The 20,172-nt window shown below is 42.9% G+C and overlaps 1 protein-coding gene across 1 annotated transcript; it reads left to right on the forward strand.

Annotated features, from left to right (window-relative positions):
• Positions 1-14,609: 14,609 nt before the first annotated feature.
• LOC147964437 (uncharacterized) lies at positions 14,610-15,261 on the forward strand. The gene is made up of 2 exons (XM_087529975.1): positions 14,610-15,053; positions 15,085-15,261. The coding sequence occupies exons 1-2, from the start codon at positions 14,610-14,612 to the stop codon at positions 15,259-15,261; spliced, it is 621 nt and encodes a 206-aa protein (XP_087386101.1).
• The last annotated feature ends 4,911 nt before the right edge of the window (positions 15,262-20,172 follow it).

Genomic DNA, 20,172 nt, shown 5'->3' on the forward strand with positions numbered 1-20,172 from the left:
ATCTGCTCAAGGTGGCCAAGCGAAATGGCCCACAGTGCAAAGCCGCCGAAGATGAAGATCTGTCCGGGGAGAAAAGTCTCACCCTGGACCGCATCATTGTTGAAGATCGAAGGAGCCATCGAGCCTAAAGGCGACGACACAGAGGAACTCTCAATGAAAACACCAATGTCGGTGTCAAAACCGGCAGATCTTGGGTAGGGGGTCCCGAACTGTGCGTCTAGGCCGGATGGTAACAGGAGACAGGGGACACTTTGTTTTACCCAGGTTCGGGCCCTCTCGATGGAGGTAAAACCCTACTCCTGCTTGATTAATATTGATGATATGGGTAGTACAAGAGTAGATCTACCATGAGATCAAGGAGGCTAAACCCTAGAAGCTAGCCTATGGTATGATTGTTGTGTATGGAGTTGATTCCCTCCTACGGACTACAACCCTCCGGTTTATATAGACACTGGATAGGGTTAGGGTTACACAGAGTCGGTTACAATGGTAGGAGATCTTGAATATCGCGTCGCCAAGCTTGCCTTCCACGCCAAGGAAAGTCCCATCCGGACACGGGACGAAGTCTTCAATCTTGTATCTTCATAATCCAGGAGTCCGGCTGAAGGTATAGTATGGCTACCCGAACACCCCCTAATCCAGGACTCCCTCACACCTTTACCTAGAAGGCGTTCTAAAAATTTGGAGTATTTAGATCTTGATGGTGAAATTGATAAAAGTGGGATTAAAAGAAATAAAACCCTAGATGATGCTAAACCCACTATATTGGATTTCAAGGAATTTAATTATGAAAATTGCTCTTTAATTGATTGTATTTCCTTGTTGCAATCCGTGCTAAATTCTCCTCATGCTTATAGTCAAAATAAAGCCTTTACCGAACATATCATTGATGCCTTGATGCAATCTTATGAAGAAAATTTTGAGTTGAAAGTTTCTATCCCTAGAAAACTTTATGATGAGTGGGAACCTACTATTAAAATTAAAATTAAAGATTATGAGTTTTATGCTTTGTGTGATTTGGGCGCTAGTGTCTCTACTATTCCCAAAACTTTGTGTGATTTGCTAGATTTCCGTGATTTTGATGATTGCTCTCTAAACTTGCATCTTGCGGATTCCACTATTAAGAAACCTATGGGAAGAATTAATTATGTTCTTATTGTTGAAAATAGGAATTATGTGCCCGTAGATTTTATCGTTCTTGATATAGATTGCAATCCTTCTTGCCCTATTATTCTCGGTAGACCTTTCCTTAGAACGGTTGGTGCAATTATTGATATGAAGGAAGGGAATATTAGATTTCAATTTCCATTAAAAAAGGGCATGGAACACTTCCCTAGAAAGAAAATAAAATTACCATATGAATCTATCATGACAGCCACTTATGGATTGCCTACCAAAGATGGCAATACCTAGATCTATTCTTCCTTGTTATGCCTAGCTAGGGGCGTTAAACGATAGCGCTTGTTGGGAGGCAACCCAATTTTATTTTTATTCCTTGACTTTTGCTCCTGTTTAGTAATAAATAAATTATTTATCCTCTGTTTTGGTTGTGTTTTTTGTGTGTTTAATTAGTGTTTGTGCCAAGTAGAACCGTTGGGAAGACTTGGGGAAAGTCTTGTTGAACTTGCTGTAAAAAACAGAAACTTTAGCGCTCACGAGAACTGCTGTAATTTTTATTTGGAGAGTGCTATTTAGTTAATTCTTTTTGAATATGATTAATAGATAAATTACTCACGTCCATAAATTTATTTAAGAATTTTTGGGGTTCCATATCTTGCGCTAGCTACAGATTACTACAGACTGTTCTGTTTTTGACAGATTCTGTTTTTCGTGTGTTGTTTGCTTATTTTGATGAATATATGGCTAGTAAAATAGTTTATAAACCATAGAGAAATTGGAATACAGTAGGTTTAACACCAATATAAATAAAGAATTAGTTCATTGCAGTATCTTGAAGTGGTCTTTTGTTTTCTTTCGCTAACGGAGCTCACGAGATTTTCTATTTTAAGTTTTGTGTTGTGAAGTTTTCAAGTTTTGGGTAAAGATTTGATGGATTATGGAACAAGGAGTGGCAAGAGCCTAAGCTTGGGGATGCCCATGGAACCCCCAAGATAATTTAAGGACACCTAAAAGCCAAAGCTTGGGGATGCCCCGGAAGGCATCCCCTCTTTCATCTACTTCTATCGGTAACTTTACTTGGAGCTATATTTTTATTCACCACATGATATGTGTTTTGCTTGGAGCGTCTTTTATGATTTGATTCTTTGCTTGTTAGTCTACCACAATCATCCTTGCTATACACACCTTTTGAGAGAGCCATACATAATTTGGAATTTGATAGAATACTCTATGTGCTTCACTTATATCTTTTGAGCTCTATAGTTTAACTCTAGTGCTTCACTTATATCTTTTGAGTTTTATAGTTTTGCTCTAGTGCTTCACTTCTATCTTTTAGAGCATGGTGGTGGATTTGTTTTATAGAAACTATTGATCTCTCATGCTTCACTTAGATTATTTTGAGAGTCTTAATAGCATGGTAATTTGCTTAATTATAATATGCTTGGTATTCAAGATTTGTAAAACTTTCTTTTGAGTGCGTTGAATACTAAGAAAAAAATTGATGCTTGATAATTGTTTTGATATATGAGGATGGTGATATTAGAGTCATGCTAGTTGAGTAGTTGTGAATTTGAGAAATGCTTGTGTTAAAGTTTGTGATTCCCGTAGAATGCACGTATGGTGAACCGTTATGTGATGAAGTCGGAGCATGATTTATTTGTTGATTGTCTTCCTTATGAGTGGCGGTCGGGGACGAGCGATGGTCTTTTCCTAACAATCTATCCCCCTAGGAGCATGCGCGTAATACTTTGCTTTGATAACTTCTTGATTTTTGCAATAAGTATATGAGTTCTTTATGACTAATGTTGAGTCCATGGATTATATGCACTTTCCTTCCTTCCACCATTGCTAGCCTCTCTAATACCGCACACTTTTCGCCGGTATCATACACCCACCAAATACCTTCCTCAAAACAGCCACCATACCTACCTATCATGGCATTTCCATAGCCATTCCGAGATATATTGCAATGCAACTTTCCACCGTTCTGTTCATTATGACACGCTCCATCATTGTCATATTGCTAGCATGATCATGTAGTTGACATCGTATTTGTGGCAAAGCCACCGTTCATAATTCTTTCATACATGTCACTCTTGATTCATTGCATATCCCGGTACACCGCGGGAGGCATTCATATAGAGTCATATTTTGTTCTAAGTATTGAGTTGTAAGAAAAATAAAAAGTGTGATGATCATTATTTTTAGAACATTGTCCCAAGTGAGGAAAGGATGATGGAGACTATGATTCCCCCACAAGTCGGGATGAGACTCCGGACGAAAAATAAAAGAGGCCATAAAAAAGAGAAGACCCAAACAAAAAAATGAGAGAAAAAGAGAGAAGGGACAATGTTACTATCCTTTTACCACACTTGTGCTTCAAAGTAGCACCATGATCTTCATGATAAAGAGTCTCTCATTATGTCACTTTCATATACTAGTGGGAATTTTTCATTATAGAACTTGGCTTGTATATTCCAATGATGGGCTTCCTCAAAATGCCCTAGGTCTTCATGAGCAAGCAAGTTGGATGCACACCCACTTAGTTCTTTTGTTGAGCTTTCATATACTTATAGCTCTAGTGCATCTGTTGCATGGCAATCCCTACTCACTCACATTGATATCTATTGACGGGCATCTCCATAGCTCGTTGATATGCCTAGTTGATGTGAGACTATCTTCCCCTCTTTTTGTCTTCTCCACAACCACCATTCTATTCCACATATAGTGCTATATCCATGGCTCACGCTCATGTATTGCACGAAGATCGAAAAAGTTTTGAAAATGTCAAAAGTATGAAACAATTGCTTGGTTTGTCATCGGGGTTGTGCATGATTTAAATACTTTGTATGGTGAAGATAGAGCATAGCCAGACTATATGATTTTGTAGGGATAGCTTTCTTTGGCCATGTTATTTTGAGAATACATAATTGCTTTGTTAGTATGCTTGAAGTATTATTATTTTTATGTCAACATGAACTTTTGTCTTGAATCTTTTGAATCTGAATATTCATACCACAATTAAGAAGATTTACATTGAAATTATGCCAAGTAGCACTTCGCATCAAAAATTCTGTTTTTATCATTTACCTACTCGAGGACGAGCAGGAATTAAGCTTGGGGATGCTTGATACGTCTCCAACGTATCTATAATTTTTGATTGCTCCATGCTATATTACCTACTGTTTTGGACTATATTGGGCTTTATTTTCCACTTTCATATTATTTTGGGGACTAACCTATTAACCGGAGGCCCAGCCCAGAATTGCTGTTTTTTGCCTATTACAGTGTTTCGGAGAAACAGAATATCAAACGGAGTCCAAACGGAATGAAACGTTCGGGAATGCGATTTTCTCATCAGATAAGACCCAGGAGACTTGGACCCTCCGTCAAGAAAGCCACGAGGCAGTCACGAGGGTGGAGGGTGCCCCCCCCTAGGGCGCGCCCCCTGCCTCGTGGGCCCCTCGAAGCTCCACCGGCGTACTCCTTCCTCCTATATATACCTACGTACCCCCAAACGATCAGATACAGAGCCAAAAACCTAATTCCGCCGCCGCAACTTTCTGTATCCACGAGATCCCATCTTGGGGCCTGTTCCGGAGCTCCGTCGGAGGGGGCATCGATCACGGAGGGCTTCTACATCATCATCCAAGCCCCTCCGATGAAGTGTGAGTAGTTTACTTCAGACCTACGGGTCCATAGTTAGTAGCTAGATGGCTTCTTTCTTTTTGGATCTCAATACAATGTTCTCCCCCTCTCTCGTGGAGATCTATTTGATGTAATCTTCTTTTTGCGGTATGTTTGTTGAGTCCGATGAATTGTGGGTTTATGATCCAGTCTATCTATGAATAATATTTGAATCTTCTTTGAATTCTTTTATGTATGATTGGTTATCTTTGCAAGTCTCTTCGAATTATCAGTTTGGTTTGGCCTACTAGATTGGTTTTTCTTGCCATGGGAGAAGTGCTTAGCTTTGGGTTCGATCTTGCGGTGTCCTTTCCCAGTGACAGAAGGGGCAGCAAGGCACGTATTGTATTGTTGCCATCGAGGATAACAAGATGGGGTTTTATCATATTGCATGAAACTATCCCTCTACATCATGTCATCTTGCTTAAGGCGTTACTCTGTTTTTAACTTAATACTCTAGATGCATGCTTGATAGCGGTCGATGAGTGGAGTAATAGTAGTAGATGCAGGCAGGAGTCGGTCTACTTGTCTCGGACGTGATGCCTATATACATGATCATACCTAGATATTCTCATAACTATGCTCAATTCTGTCAATTGCTCAACAGTAATTTGTTCACCCACCGTAGAATACTTATGATCTTGAGAGAAGCCACTAGTGAAACCTATGGCCCCCGGGTCTCTTTCTCATCATATCAATCTCCATCACTTTATTATTGCTTTGCTTTTTTACTTTGCCCTTTTACTTTTCACTTTGCATCTCTATACCAAAAATACCAAAAATATTATTTATCATCTTTATCAGATCTCACTTTCGTAAGTGACCGTGAAGGGATTGACAACCCCTAAGCGCGTTGGTTGCGTTGAGCTATTGGTTTTGTGTAGATACGAGGGACTCGCGCGTAGCCTCCTACTGGATTGATACCTTGGTTCTCAAAAACTGAGGGAAATACTTACGCTACTTTGCTGCATCATCCTCTCCTCTTCGGGGAAATCCAACGCAGTGCTCAAGAGGTAGCACACCCCATTGTAATCCCCTACTTAAACATGGTGCTTTATGCCACATATTATGATTCAATGATGTCTTGCCATCCTATGATGTTTTGAGTAGTTTTCCTTTGTCCTTTGGGTTGATTGATGATATAGATTGGTTTCAGTTGTATGTTTTATGTTTTATTTTGGTGTTGTCCTATGGTGCCTTCCGTGCCGCGCACAAGTGAAGAATTCCCATTGTAGGGTGTTGCAATACGTTCATGATTCGCTTATAGTGGGTTGCTAGAGTGACAGAAGTTTAAACCCGGGTAAAGGGGTTGTTGCGTATGGGATAAAGGGGACTTGATACTTTAATGCTATGGTTGGGTTTTACCTTAATGATCTTTAGTAGTTGCGGATGCTTGCTAGAGTTCCAATCATAAGTGCATATGATCCAAGAAGAGAAAGTATGTCAGTTTATGCATCTCCCTCATATGAAATTGCAATAATGATTACCAATCTTGTTAACAATTGCCTAGGACAATTCCGCATGCTGACCCATCATTATTCCATACTCGCTATTTATAATATATAGTAATATATTCTAATTTTATGTTAACAACACCTACTTTTATAGATATCATGCAAAGTTATCCTCTTCATACCCACATCGTAGTTTTATTTCTCGTTTCCAGTTGGAAGCAAACGTTCGGTGTACGTAGAGTCGTATCAGTGGCGGATAGGACTTGAGAGAATATTGATCTTAGATTTAGCTCCTTGTGGGCTCAACACTTCATACTTATCACTTCCAGCTTTGGAAAGTGCTACAATGATTTCTTGCACTTGAGGATTATCAGGCCACCAAATTTACAGGCGGTGGCATGGTGACTCCGAGCACTATTCATTGTAGCAGTGTCGTGCTCGATCGGACGGCCAGGGTCGGTCCACCCGGAGATCCGACGGACGGAGTGCATTCGGGAGAGCGATCCGACGGCTGCGAGGGCACATGGCCTAAGGAGGCTTCATTTTACTCCGGACTCTAACAATGGGATGTAAGCACATCACCACCACTGCCACACACATGGATGGGTACCACAACCGTTCTAACCATTTAACTACTGATTGGTTTTAATAACACATTTTTTTCTTGCGTTCTTTATAACATATTATTGTGTTTGATAATATGATGTGTCTTAGCTAATTGTCAATAAAAAATGTGTGTGAACTAAGACATGCATAGTTGATTATTTTAGTTTCACTAGTAAGCTTGCACGTGCAACGCACATATCGACTAATTCATTTTTCAGAGATACATCTACTCCCAATCAAATACAGCTTGCCTACCTGTCTCTCATACTATCATATTCTTATAGTAGTTCTTAACAAGAATGAATGTCGGGTTTGGCAACGTCAGATGCCAAGAATGCATTCACACATTTTAAAGGCAATATAGTGCATACATTTTAAAGGCAATATCATTTCCAACCAAACGGCATGCACGATGGTTGGCTCTTTTACCCTGGAGATAAATTCATCCTGATCATCTTGTAGACTATCTGGCCTACAATTCCAGTATGTACAAGTACAACACCATTCAGCAGGATCTTTACTATTTTCTGAAAAGATTCCTTTATAGTTTATTCCAAACTGAAAAGGATCTTTATCTATTTTCTGAAAAAAAATCCTTTATAGATCATCTTGTACATGTACAGAACAGAAGTAAAAGACAAGTTGGGAGTTGTGCATTTCAAACTGAAAAGGATCATTATCTATTTTCTGAAAATATTCCTTTATAGTTTATTTTTCTTGGTTAGTGAAAGTAAGTAGGAAGACAAGATTATGGTGGAAGTTCTTTCTTCTTTTTCCTGTGGACTGCAGGAGTGATAAAATGGTTTCTTTTGTTTAAGCACTAAAATATTACTTGAGCACACAAGCCTAGTTTATAAATCATGACACTGTTTTCTTTGTTGGAAACCATGTGTGCGATGTAGACCAGTTTTATAACATGAGCAATAGCATCAGCAAGGAAAGTAATATGTAATTACAGAGAGCTAAACCCATATATATCCTCTCAAAATCCATATTTCAATGAACTGTCATTATCTTACTCTCCTTCCTGTAGTATTTATAATTCTTTTCAAGGTAAGCTTCACTAAATAGATGAGAAACTTGCAGGTTCCATTCAAGATAAAACTTGAGACATACTTTTCTATGCATTGATCTATCAATGATGTTGACAGCAAGGAATAGTGTTTCACCCAGTAGCTCAAGCTTGTAGTGCACCTGCATACTGCATTGGACAATGAAACATTGGGGTTTGTAGGAACTTTACATTCCAGAGAATACCAAGATAGACTACTTTGCTGAATCCACTAAGCATCGAATGGAATCCTTACCTCAATCAACCAGTCAATCAGAAAAATACGCCTTTTCTCATTGATATCAGTTTGGTGCGTCATGTAGGTGGGGGCTCACAACTCAACTTGTACAGCACAACAAATTTGGCAATGAGATTATTATTGTCGTACAAGGTCAGAACTCTGTAAATAACTTTGACGGGGTTCCAAGCAAATAATTACCTTGGTCTGTCTGTAGAAGCTATAAATTTCAGTGAGGTATTCGACAACTGCGAGGGAGTTCCTGATGTCATAGCTGTCGATGTCAGGTGCTACCTGGTAACAAAAAGAACAAATATGCTGAAATATGAACAGAGATACTTCAAAAGCAGGATGATGACCATGTAAATGTCTAAAGATCGATTAAATCCTCCATCAACTTATATGAACCAGTTGTTCACAAAATGTCATGCCATCATGACCCAAAGGCATGTCACCCAGACAAACTTCGTACTAACTGTAATTAGCATGTCCAGCATGTCATCTACCCTGCACAAAAAGAGAACGCGCTTCTTTCGCTAATAATTATAGGATGTTGTGCTTCTCATACACACAACAGGCATTGTCGCATTCATACCCCCAGTACTACATATAATCCCCCAACTGAAAAGATCCGCTAGTAAAGTTGCTTCCGGCAGTGTAGGGCACCACTGTAGTATGGTAGCTTGACGATTTCGCCATCCGCAGAAACGACGTTGTTCAAGAGTCAAGACATAGCCATAGTCGTAGCAAAGCTCTGTCAAAGCACGTATACCAGTTAGAACTCAAGAGAAGCTATAGAGTTTTACCTGTAGAAATTGTTGAGATGCATCAGAAATCAATTCACCTGAAGTGGAAGTATCGTGTCGGCAGCAAAAAGTGTCACCTTTTGTAGCTTGACGTCGTGGTGATTTGTTAGGACACACTAGGCAAAGAGGTTACGGTTGCAGCTGTGGTTTATGAACCTTGCGAAACTTCCAACAGAGCCAGCATCGATGTAGTCCTCCGGCGCGGTGGTGCCTCGGAATCGTTCTCAACGTGAAGTGATGGCATAAGCATATCAGACCCTGCCCTTTTTTGTACAAGAGTGGAAACAAATCATTTACAAACATCCATTTTTCAGAGACAAACTAAGAAACCGAGCAATGAGACAAATGATGAGTAAGCGAAATGAAAGCTTGAAGCGAAACAATTAGTACCTCCCGTCCATCTTTAGAACCTCCCACTTCTTCAGTCCTCCTCAACACACCAACATACTCACAGATTGGAGCCCCGGGGAGGATGGTTAAACATCTCATCATTAACTAAAAAATCTGAATGAAAAATCTGAAGTGACCACCTTTGATGAAACAAAAAATGCTAGGAATCATGGAACAGAACAACGAACAACATTGATCCTGAAAGCTTGAAGCGAAACAATTAGTACCTCCTGTCCATCTTTAGAACCTCCCACTTCTTCAGTCCTCCTCAACACACCAACATACTCACAGATTGGAGCCCCGGGGAGGATGGTTAAACATCTCATCATTAACTAAAAAAATCTGAATGAAAAATCTGAAGTGACCACCTTTGATGAAACAAAAAATGCTAGGAATCATGGAACAGAACAACGAACAACATTGATCCTGCCCCAAATCAAACTCATTGAATGGTGCAATCAGGTGTAACTGCATAATAAATTAAATTCGACTAATATAGGATTTAAGCAAAAACAATCATAGAGATGAATAGAAATAATTCAATTGAGGGCCAATACCTCATTTGGGGAAAACATCCTAATGGAGATCGGTTTTATTTGCATTCTAAAACCTCGTTGGTCTAACACCATGTTATCAGTACTATACTGTGCAGAATTTTTACTTATTTAATATTTGATTACCTAATGAGCAGTAATCCATGATGGCTATCAAGAATCCATGCATAATATAGAAAAACATCACCTGTCTAAGAAACAAATAAATCTACAAAAATCAAGTTGCCTCTTGCAAACCTTGTCGACCACCAGCACAGGGGCTCAGCCCGGAGGGGGCGGCTGGGTTGGCTGGGGAGGTCGGGCAGATGCTAGGCGAGCAGGAAACTTGAGCGAACGTGCTTGCCGACCCCGATGCCATCCAGCAACTGGTAACTGGCCACCTCGAAATCGTGTGCCGCGGTGATGCTATCCGTCAAGCATCTGGACGATATATTGGGTAGCTGGCCATGGTTAACTTCGGAGGTGGTGGAGTTGTTGGTCATGCTGAAGAAAAATGCAACAGGTGTTGCAGGGTTGCAAACACACAGAACTTCCTCTGATAAAATTTAGTTTTGAACCTAACAAATATAAGCTTTAAACTTGAGATCAACAGCTCTCACCAGGTGAAATCGGGCCTTCAACGAAACACAGCCCAAAATTCAATCTGAACAAAATGAAGGAAAATTTGAATGTGGAAAGAATTTAAGATTAGAACCAAACCTACCCACCTGGATGGTTCACGTACGCGATGGAGCTACTGGAGGAGGGTGCGCCGAGGAAAAAGACTCGACAGCCGAGGGCGCGACGGGCAAGACACACGACCGCCTCGCTAGGAGAGGACACAATCCCGCATGCCGAGCAGGTCTAATCACCGGCCCGACGAGCCCGTAGGTGGAGGCCGTGAGGAAGAAACCCCATCCGCGGACGTCTCTTGGAAACGGATGGCAGCGGGGAAGATCCGGTCATCACCGTCCTCAATCTGGTAGGGAGGAAGACTGGCAGTCGCGAGGGAAGGACCAGCGGAGCTTTGGTCCATGGCCATGGCGCCCTGCAGTGTGGGAACGAAGATAGAGGAGATAGATTAGTGAGGTGTGGCGGCGAACTGCTGCCCAATACGGCGACCCCCGTTCCTGTGCCGACGAAGAGGAAGAAAGGGCCAGGGAGGAGACGATGTGAGAGTGCAGCCTCGGCCAGAGTACGAGAGCACCCTCGCTGGCATCAACCGCAGTGGCACGGGGCGGCGGCCGGGCACCGCACATCTCCCTTTTCGAGGGTGAGACGCGGGGTTCACCGGGCGCGGCGAGGGGGAGGCGTGCGAGCGCCACATGCCGCGTGGGTTTTCTTCGAGTGAGGGATGGCGGCAGTGGGCGCGTGGGGGAAGTGCGAGAGAGGAGGCAGGAGCGGTTTCTTTCCCCTTTTTTACGGCGAGTGGAGGTGGGCAGCAGGGAGACGTGTGTTTGGTAAGGGCTAATTGCAATTAGCACTAAACACAAACATGGGATGATTCTGAGCCGTACGATTTGTTGCATGGATGAATAGGATGAATTGGTTCTCCGCCCTTTCGTGCTTTTATAGTGGTAGTAGATAGTAGATGAGTAGCATCTTAATTTTTTATTTAAAAGCCCGTGACAACGCACGGGCGTTTGACTAGTTAATTATAAATTATATCTCAAACGTGTAACTATAGCACAATTGCACTTTTACAATTAACCAAACTTTGTGTGGAAACTATCAATCCCAACCATCGATTTGAATTGCTTAGTGCTGACAAATATGCCATCGGCTTCTGCAATAGCAACAATCATCTCAAACCCAACTTGTGTGCAACAACAGAATGATTACAACGTGATATAATATTGAGATACTGTAGTCCAGACTATAGGTTAATTAGCAGGACCTCGGCTATTCTCAGCTAGAAGTATTCATGAGACCAGGACAGTACAGAGGTAACTGAATGCCAAGAGTTTGTAACGTCAAGAAACCAAAAAGATAACACCTTTACCCTGAGAAGAGCTTAGCCTCAAGCCTAAGTAGACTTTTCCGAGCATGTAACATCTATTTTGGCGGATATAATTAAAATGGCTCATCAAATTTTAATTTCTAGCAACTATGATTTATGAATTGCATCATGATTAACTTCGACGGTCGACAGGGGCTACCAGCTGAGAACGCACAACTCCTTCAGAACAAGTGACGCGAGATCCAGGTAGATAGAGCGGCAGAATTAAGAACAGTTTGAGAATTCTAGAGTGAATTGCAAAAAAGCATCACATTTGGGGCATCGTTTGCAGAAAACCACCAGGCCCTTAATTTTTTCCAAAAATCACCGCGGATTCGGTAATCTTGTTGCAAAAAGCACTGGATGATTTGGCCCGTTTAATCACTTTCTGACAAGTGGGACCAGATTGTAAGGAGGTGACTTGGCATAACATTTACATACACACCCCTAGATCTAAAAAATAAAAGCAATCAGCCCCCTCCACACACACACGTCATGTGGACAACTGCCAGCGGCAGAGTTGACCGGCGCCGCGGTCACGGCCGTCCTCGTCCCCTCCGCTCCGTTAGCCTCTGCCGTCGCTGCTTCCTACTACTGCCACTTGCTGCTCGTTGCCGCTGCTCCGCTGCTCGCTGTTGCTGCTTTCCGCCGTTGCTGCTCCCTGCTGTTGCTACTTGTTGCTCGCTGATGCTGCTCCTCTGTTGCTACTTTCCACCATTGCTCATCCGCTGCTGCACACTAGTGCTGCTCCTCCGTTGCTATTTTCCGCCGTTGCTCATCTGCTATTGCTACTTGCTGCTGCTGCTCGCGAGGAAGGAAGAGGAGAAGGGGAGGAGAGGGAATCGCGCCGCCGCTGGTCGCCGAAAGCCAACCTTCGGCCTCGCCTGTCCCCATCTCGCCGGGAATCGCGCCGTAGTCGCTGGCCGCCGAAAGCCCACTCCGCTAGAGAAGTTAGTTGGCGTCGGCCTGCTATCCCGACGGGCAGAGGAGCCACGTGTGGGACGGAGCCCAACAGCTCGAGAACTAGCGCCACAGATCTCGCCTTATCCGGTGATGAGCGCGGCTGGTTGCTGCCCGTCGGTCTGGGCGGCGGTGAGCTGGCCATGTCGTGTGCCGCCTTACAATCCGGCGAACGGGGGCCATGGCCCAAGGCAGGCCATGTCGTGTGCCGCCGCGGCTGGTTGCTGCCATCGCCGACGAACTGGGGCAGAGCGCGGCTGTCCGTGGGGGAGGGGAGAGGGGGTTTAGATCTAGGGGGTTATATGTCAATTTGTTGCCAAATCAGCGCCTTACAATCCGGGCCTACTTGTCAGAAAGTGATTAAACGGGCCAAATCATCTAATCAGTGCTTTTTGTAACAAGATTACCGAATCCGCGGTGATTTTTGCAAAAAATTAGGGACTTGGTAGTTTTTCGCAAACAAAGCTCCAAATGTAATGGTTTTCTGCTTTTCATTCAGAATTCTACCAAAAAAACCTATCTAAATTCCAAGTGTTATCCATCAAAAACTATCTCAGTATTATGAAAATTTTGAAAATTTATATAAGAAAGGCTATGTTACTACAGACATTACATGGCTTTGCCATACCAATGAAAGTAGCAAAAAAAGTAGGCGAGAACGTCAAGCTTCTAGCAAACTGAGCCTACCCACTGACTTGTGTGATTAGATTGAAGATAGCAGGCACCAAGTTTGATCACAAATTATACCAACTAATTTCTCATTAACAGTATCTAATCTGGAATGAAGTGTGGTACAAATGCCAAGTCAAACAAGATCTAGTGATCAGGTGCATCTAGGAATAGGTAGGGTCCCTTCAGAATAATCACTAAACAATTGACAGAAGGATATAAGTTTACCATAACTAAAAAGGATCCTAAGAATCAATAAGTAGGTATATACTTCCTAGAACAGAGAGAAGGGCGTGATCAACAATGGCAAAAGCAAATCTACACACAGTAAATAACTTGATATAGTAAGACTGTACACTGAGAAAATGATTCACAAAATGTACAAACTTAACTCTACATCCTCCGGGGTAGGCTATAAAAAACTTAAAATATGTATGTTCTCTTGCTGAATAGGCTCTACTTCGGTTGCATGACTGAATTTATTTTCTAAACTTTTGCTCAACTTCGGTAAGTATCAAAAGTTCCATTTGCATACTTTTGATGCACTTCCCACAAATCCCTTTTCTATATTCAGCAGTAAATCCTTGCCTCGGCCCATTTATTGGTTTATCCTGGTCGTGATCAAGCCAGCATGAAAAATCATGGTGAAGGAGCCGCAGACCTGCCCGAGGAAAAGCCATGGTTTGGGCTGCGCTGCCGCTGCCGGTAGTGGCCGTCGAAGAGGACGACGATTCGGCGGTGCTGCTAGCAGGGCCACTTGCCCACATGCTTCTACAGCTTGAGAGGGCAATGCTGAAGGCGTTGTACTGCTGGAGTAGAGAGGGTGAGCTAAGAGTAATCTCTAACCGTGGCTGCAAAAAACGTGCGCGCTGTAGAAGAAGATTTTAGCGTGTACAGAACGGTTTCGCGCGCTCCAGCGAAGACATCAAATTTGTACGCGCGAGAAACGATTGCACGCGCGCGGGAAAAGAGGGAGCTCACGCGCTAGATTTGGCGCACCGCATCCGGCGCGCCTATAAAATGCAACGCCTCTGCCGCTCTCTCCTCGCTCCCTCTATCACTTTCTCTCCTTACCGTCGACACGCCACCACCGCGCCATGCCACCGCGCCGCCGGGGAGTTTCGGGCTACCGCGGTGTCCGCGTGCGTCCGTACGGCACCTACTTCGCCGAGATTCGGTCTGGCGACATGCACCTCGGCCTCAAAACCTTCGACACCGCCCAGGAGGGTGTCCGCGCGTACGACGCTGCGGCGTGGCGCCTCCAGCGGTACTGTTGGGACATGAACTTCACGGACGTGGCGACGCGGGAGCGGGCGCAGGAGTTGGCGCCTCCCCCGCGGCTTATCACCGACGAAGATCATCGCGAGAACCGGAGGCGGGAGCGCCATCTCAGCCTGGTCGAGATGGACGAGGAAGCCATGACACTGTGGCGCCAATGCTTCCCGCAAGACGTCATCAACGAGCAACAGTTCTTCGCCGGGAGGAGGGAGGAGAGGAGGACGGAACGAGCCGCCTATCGCGAGGACAGGCGAACGCGGAAGGCGGCCGCTAAATTCAACATCGCGCTAGGAGATGCGTCGTCCTGGGACTCCAACGACGAGCGGTTCCTTGACGCCTACATTCGGACGTCGGAGGAGGACATCACCGAGGCAGAGTCCGAGTCGGAGGATGACGAGTAGTAGTAGTTTTTCGTTTTTTCTATCTATCGTAGGAGGAGGCTATGCACTAGCGCCTGTTTCAAAACTGTGATGATTTTTATAGCAAATTCAGAATCTATACGTCCTCACACAAGAAAATCAAAACTAGCACCCTGTCGGCCTCCAGTTGGCCGAAGAGGGGCTCTTCCGCCTGCGGTTTACCGAAGTGGGCTCTTCAGCCTCCCGTTGGCTGAAGAGTACCCCAACTGGACCGAAGAGTACTCTTTGGTCTACCGTTGACCGAAGAGTGCTCTTTGGTCATCCGTAGGCCGAAGAGTACTTTTTGGGGCCCAAGGCCTAGCATAGGCAAAAGAGCGCAGCCATGCAGCTTCGGCCTCCTATTAATGCGAAAAGTTGGGGCCCGAGGACTCTTCGGCCTACGGTTGACCAAAGAGTGCTCTTCGGCCTACGGTAGACCAAAGAGTCCTTTTCAACCCAGTTGGGGCACTCTTCGGCCAATGCGAGGCTGAAGAGCCCACTTCGGTCAACCGCAGGCCGAAGAGCCCCTCTTCGGCCAACTGGAGGCCGATGGGGTGCTACTTTTGATTTTCGTGCGTGAGAATGTATAGATTCCGAATTTGCTATAAAAATCATCACAGTTTTGAAAAAAAATCTATGCACTATCTATGTATCGTATGAGGAGGTCTATTTATACTATCAGAGCCAAATGTGTATCGAATCGTAGTACAAAAAGAAAAAAATATAGCGCGTCTGCTGGAGCGGCTCGGGCACACTTTATTTTACGGCGGCCGCTGAAGCCAGCACACTGCCGTGCGCAAAAGTTGGCTCACCCAGTGCTATATACTGTTTTTTAGCGCAACGCACATTGCACGTCTGTTGGATGGAGATGCTCTAACAATAGCAGGGGAAGAAGCATATATACACGTACTAATTGAAAACTGAAGTGTCCAGCAGATGAGAGGTATATGAATGCATGTGATGTAGGAGTATGAGTGGAGCCTTTCTAGGAACCGAGGCACAATTATCGCCCGTGTCTCCCCACCTTTCTACCTGGCAGGCGGATCGCGCGATGGCTGGATTGATCGGCCCCGGATTCACCCGCATCCGGCGCTTTCGTTGGATCCCCCTCCATTCGCAGCTCGGCTGGATTCCACCGTAGGCCGCCAGCGTCGCCCACATCGAGCGCCCGCCGCATCTGTGTGCCTCGCATCGGGACTGGAATTTTTTTAGGTAAATCGGGACTGGATGGAACGCACACCGGTTGCTCTTCTGTATCCCTCGTCTATGGACCCCTTCAGCGAACCGCAACACTGGAAGGAAAATCCTATTTGACGTTAACTGCGTCAAAATGTCAAGCATTCGCACAGGGCGATCCCCCGAGCGCGAGTATTGGGCTGACCCACTTCCCCACAGCGAGGCAGCCGGTTTTGGGAACCTTCCCTGAACCGGGTTTTTTTTATACCTGTTTTATGGTTTTCTTTTGTTTTTTTTTGTTTTTCTGTTTCATTTTTTTTCTATTTCTTTTTCTTATTTCTTTTCCTTCTTTCTGTTTTCTATTTGTGTTTTTTGTTTCTTTTGAAAATTGTTCTGAAAGTTCAAAATTTGTTCGTGTTCAAAAGATGTTAAATTGTTTTAAAAAAATTCGTGTTTAAAAAGATGTTCATAAATTATAAAATGTTTGCATTTTTCAAAAAATTGTTTGGGCATTTCAGAAAATGTACTTGTTTTATAAAAACTGTTTGGGACGTTTTTGTTAAAAAAATTAACAATTTTTCAAAAAATGTCCTCAAGTCCAAAAATTGTTCATATTTTCATTTTTCCAGGAGTTTCAAAACATGTTCCAGTTAAAAAACTGTTCACAAGTTTAAAAAATCGTGTTTGCAATTTTTTTCAGTAATTTCAAAATATGTTCATGTTTCAATTTTTTTTGTAATTTGGAAAAAAATTCCCATTTCAAAAAAATGTTCATGATTTTGAAAAAAATGTTCTCCTTTTCAAAATTTGTTTACAATTTCAGAAAAAAAATCTGTTCCACAAAAATTTTCCCATTCTCAAAAAAATCACAATTTCAGGAAATGTTTTGTGTTTCAGAAAAAGCTCTCTTTTTAAAAAAATCTCAAATTTCATAAAAATGTTCATGATTCAATATTTTTGTAGGAATTTCAAAAATGCCAATGGTTTCAACATTTTGTTTGCATTTGAAAAAAATGTCCCCATATTTCAAAAAAATGTCCGAGTTAGAAAAAAACAGGTTCTTCTATTACAAATAATGTACAGATATTTTCAAAATATGTCGAAATTCTAAATTTTGTTCCTATAATTTATAATCTATTTTAAAATTTCAAATTTTGCAAAATTTCGTTCATGTTTGCTAAAATATGTTTAAAATAATTGAATAATCTACATGCTACAGTAAATAGGACGCTAGAGTGAATATCACGTTATAGTTAAGAAGGGTTCACCCTGTCAATTGTCAACGTCGTCCATAAGGCCTAGTGGTTAGCTGCACGTGATAATAATTATTTTGGCGAAATCACTAATTAAGAAGTACTCGTTGCAAAGAACACTCCACTTTCTCAGGTCATGACAAGTGGCGCACGTGCACCGCGTCACTTGTCGCAACCTGAGAGTTTTTCCTTTTTTTCGTAGATCCGTTTATTCAAAACATTTTATCTCTTAAACCGTGCGTCCAAATCTCAAACCGTTTTCAATATTGGATTCCTCGCGTTGAGATTTTCAAAACTAGATCCCATATTGATAGGTTTTGATGAACTTTTTTTTTATGAACAAAACCGGACGAGAAAACCAAACTGAAGCATGTTTTTTCCCTTTTCGAAAGAGGCACGCCGTGTCTCTCCCGAAATCACAGTGAAAGCAAAGCGTGACTCTCGTGAAAGGAAAAAAAACAGAAAACGCATATTTTTTCTTTCCGAAAGAGGCACGCCCGTGACTCTCGCGAAAACACAACCGTGCCTCTGCCGAAAGCAAAACTGTGACTCTCGCAAAAGAAGAAAAACAGAAAACGCGCTTTTTTCCCTTTCCGAGAGGCACGGCCGTGACTCTCGCGAAAGCACAACCGTGCCTCTCGCGAAAGAAAAAAAAACAGAAAACGTGTTTTGTTTTTCCCTTTCCGAGAGGCACGGCCGTGACTCTCGCGAAAGCATCACCGTGCCTCTCGCGAACGTAAAACCGTGGCTTTCGCGAAAGAAAAGAAAAACAAAAAATGCATTTTTTTCGTTTTCGAAAGGCACGACCGTGACTCTCGCTAAAGCACAATCGTGCCTCTCACGGAAGAAAAACCATGACTTTTCGCGAAAGAAAAAAAAAGATGGGCCAGCCCAGTCGAAGAAAGTCCTGTGCGTGAGGCCGCCTGTTTGCCGCAGTTAGCGGCGTATAGGAGGGAAGCGCAAACTGGAAGCATGTTTTTTCCCTTTCCGAAAGAGGCACGCCATGTCTCTCGCGAAATCACAACAGTGTCTCTCGTGGAAGCAAACCGTGACTCTCGTGAAAGGAAAAAAAAACAAAAAACACATTTTTTTCCGAAAGAGGCATGCCCGTTACTCTCGCGAAAGCACAACCGTGCCTCTAGCGAAAGCAAAACCGTGACTCTCGCAAAAGAAGAAAAACAGAAAAGCGTTTTTCCCTTTCCGAGAGGCACGGTCGTGACTCTCGCGAAAGCACAACCGTGCCTCTCGCGGAAGTAAAACCGTGGCTTTCGTGAAAGAAAAGAAAAACAAAAAACGCGTTTTTTTCTTTTCTGAAAGGCACGGCCGTGACTCGCTAAAGCACAATCGTGCCTCTCGCAGAAGAAAAACCATGACTTTTCGCGGAAGAAAAAAAAAGAAAACGCGTTTTTTCGTGCGAAATTTTTTTTGCTCGAAAAGCTAAGGAAGACCGGGGGAAAACCAAAACGTCGAAAAAAACCAGGAAAAAACTGTTTAAAAAACCGAAAACGCATGCGGAAAAATGAAAAAACAAAATCTGGAGGAAGCATCTAGATCGCGACACGTGGCGAATGGCTAAAAGCGCGCCAAGCGGCGCTGATCGTTGGGAGGCTCCCCAAGGAACGCTCGTTAACTAGTTGCTCTCTCCTTTCGGCCAGTGGAGCAGAAACCCATAGGATAGCTAGACCAGTTGCGAGAGACATGGATCCGACAGCCAAAAATGTATAGGCCATGAAAATGGACTGATGAAAATGCAAATTGCTAAGAGGGCTTCCTTTAGGCTCAGTTTTAATGTTCTTAATTTCCATGACTGGCGTGCGAGACTTTCACGGGATGCCAAGTTAGACTATTTGTCTAGTCAACCACGTGCCATGCATATAAAGTACAGAGCTCTGTGATGGAAAAGTGATCATATAAGAGAGAAGTGCATATTTCAACCCTGAACTTTTGCCCTAATTTAATTTACAACCCCGAACTCCAATACCGTCTAAATTACAACCCCCAACTCTCAAAACCGGCTAGGATTCAACCCTCCCCTCTCTGTTGACCTGTTTTGACCTGGTTGACCGGTTTTGATCAGTCAACAGGTCCAATCAGCATGCCACATCAGCCAAAAATGCAAAATTTCCAAAGAAACAATCTGTAAAATCGAAGAAAATCCAAGAAAAGAAATAAGAAATCCAATTTCCGAAAAACAGGGAAAATAAAAAAAAATTCCAAAAAAAATTCCAGAAAAACCCAAAACCTCAAATTCTTGAAAAAAGTATTTCCAGAAAAAACCCAAAAAAATCATTTTTTCTATTTTCCCTAGCTTTTTTCGCGATTTTTTTTCCGAAATTTTGCTTTTCCATATTTTTTCCTGATCTTGTAGATTTTTATTTACTTTTTCTTGAAATTTTGAAAAAAGAATCTAACGTGGCATGCTAATTGGACCCATTGACTAGTCAAAACTGGTCACCCCAGGTTAAAACCGGTCAACAGGGAGGGAGGGTTGAATCCTGACCAGTTTTCAAACTTGGGGGTTGTAATTTAGACTGTATTGAAGTTCAGGGTTGTAA

The sequence above is a fragment of the Triticum urartu genome, chromosome 6A (assembly GCF_056163025.1).
Source record: "Triticum urartu cultivar PI428250 chromosome 6A, HENAU_Tu73, whole genome shotgun sequence".
Lineage (NCBI taxonomy): Eukaryota > Viridiplantae > Streptophyta > Magnoliopsida > Poales > Poaceae > Triticum > Triticum urartu.

Excerpts from the sequence above, each read along its gene's own strand:
- LOC147964437 (XM_087529975.1), top strand. The coding sequence starts at position 14,610 with ATGCCACCGCGCCGCCGGGGAGTTTCGGGCTACCGCGGTGTCCGCGTG. Across the intron at positions 15,054-15,084 it reads AGGACAGGCGAACGCGGAAG|ATGCGTCGTCCTGGGACTCC; the intron begins GCGGCCGCTAAA and ends TCGCGCTAGGAG.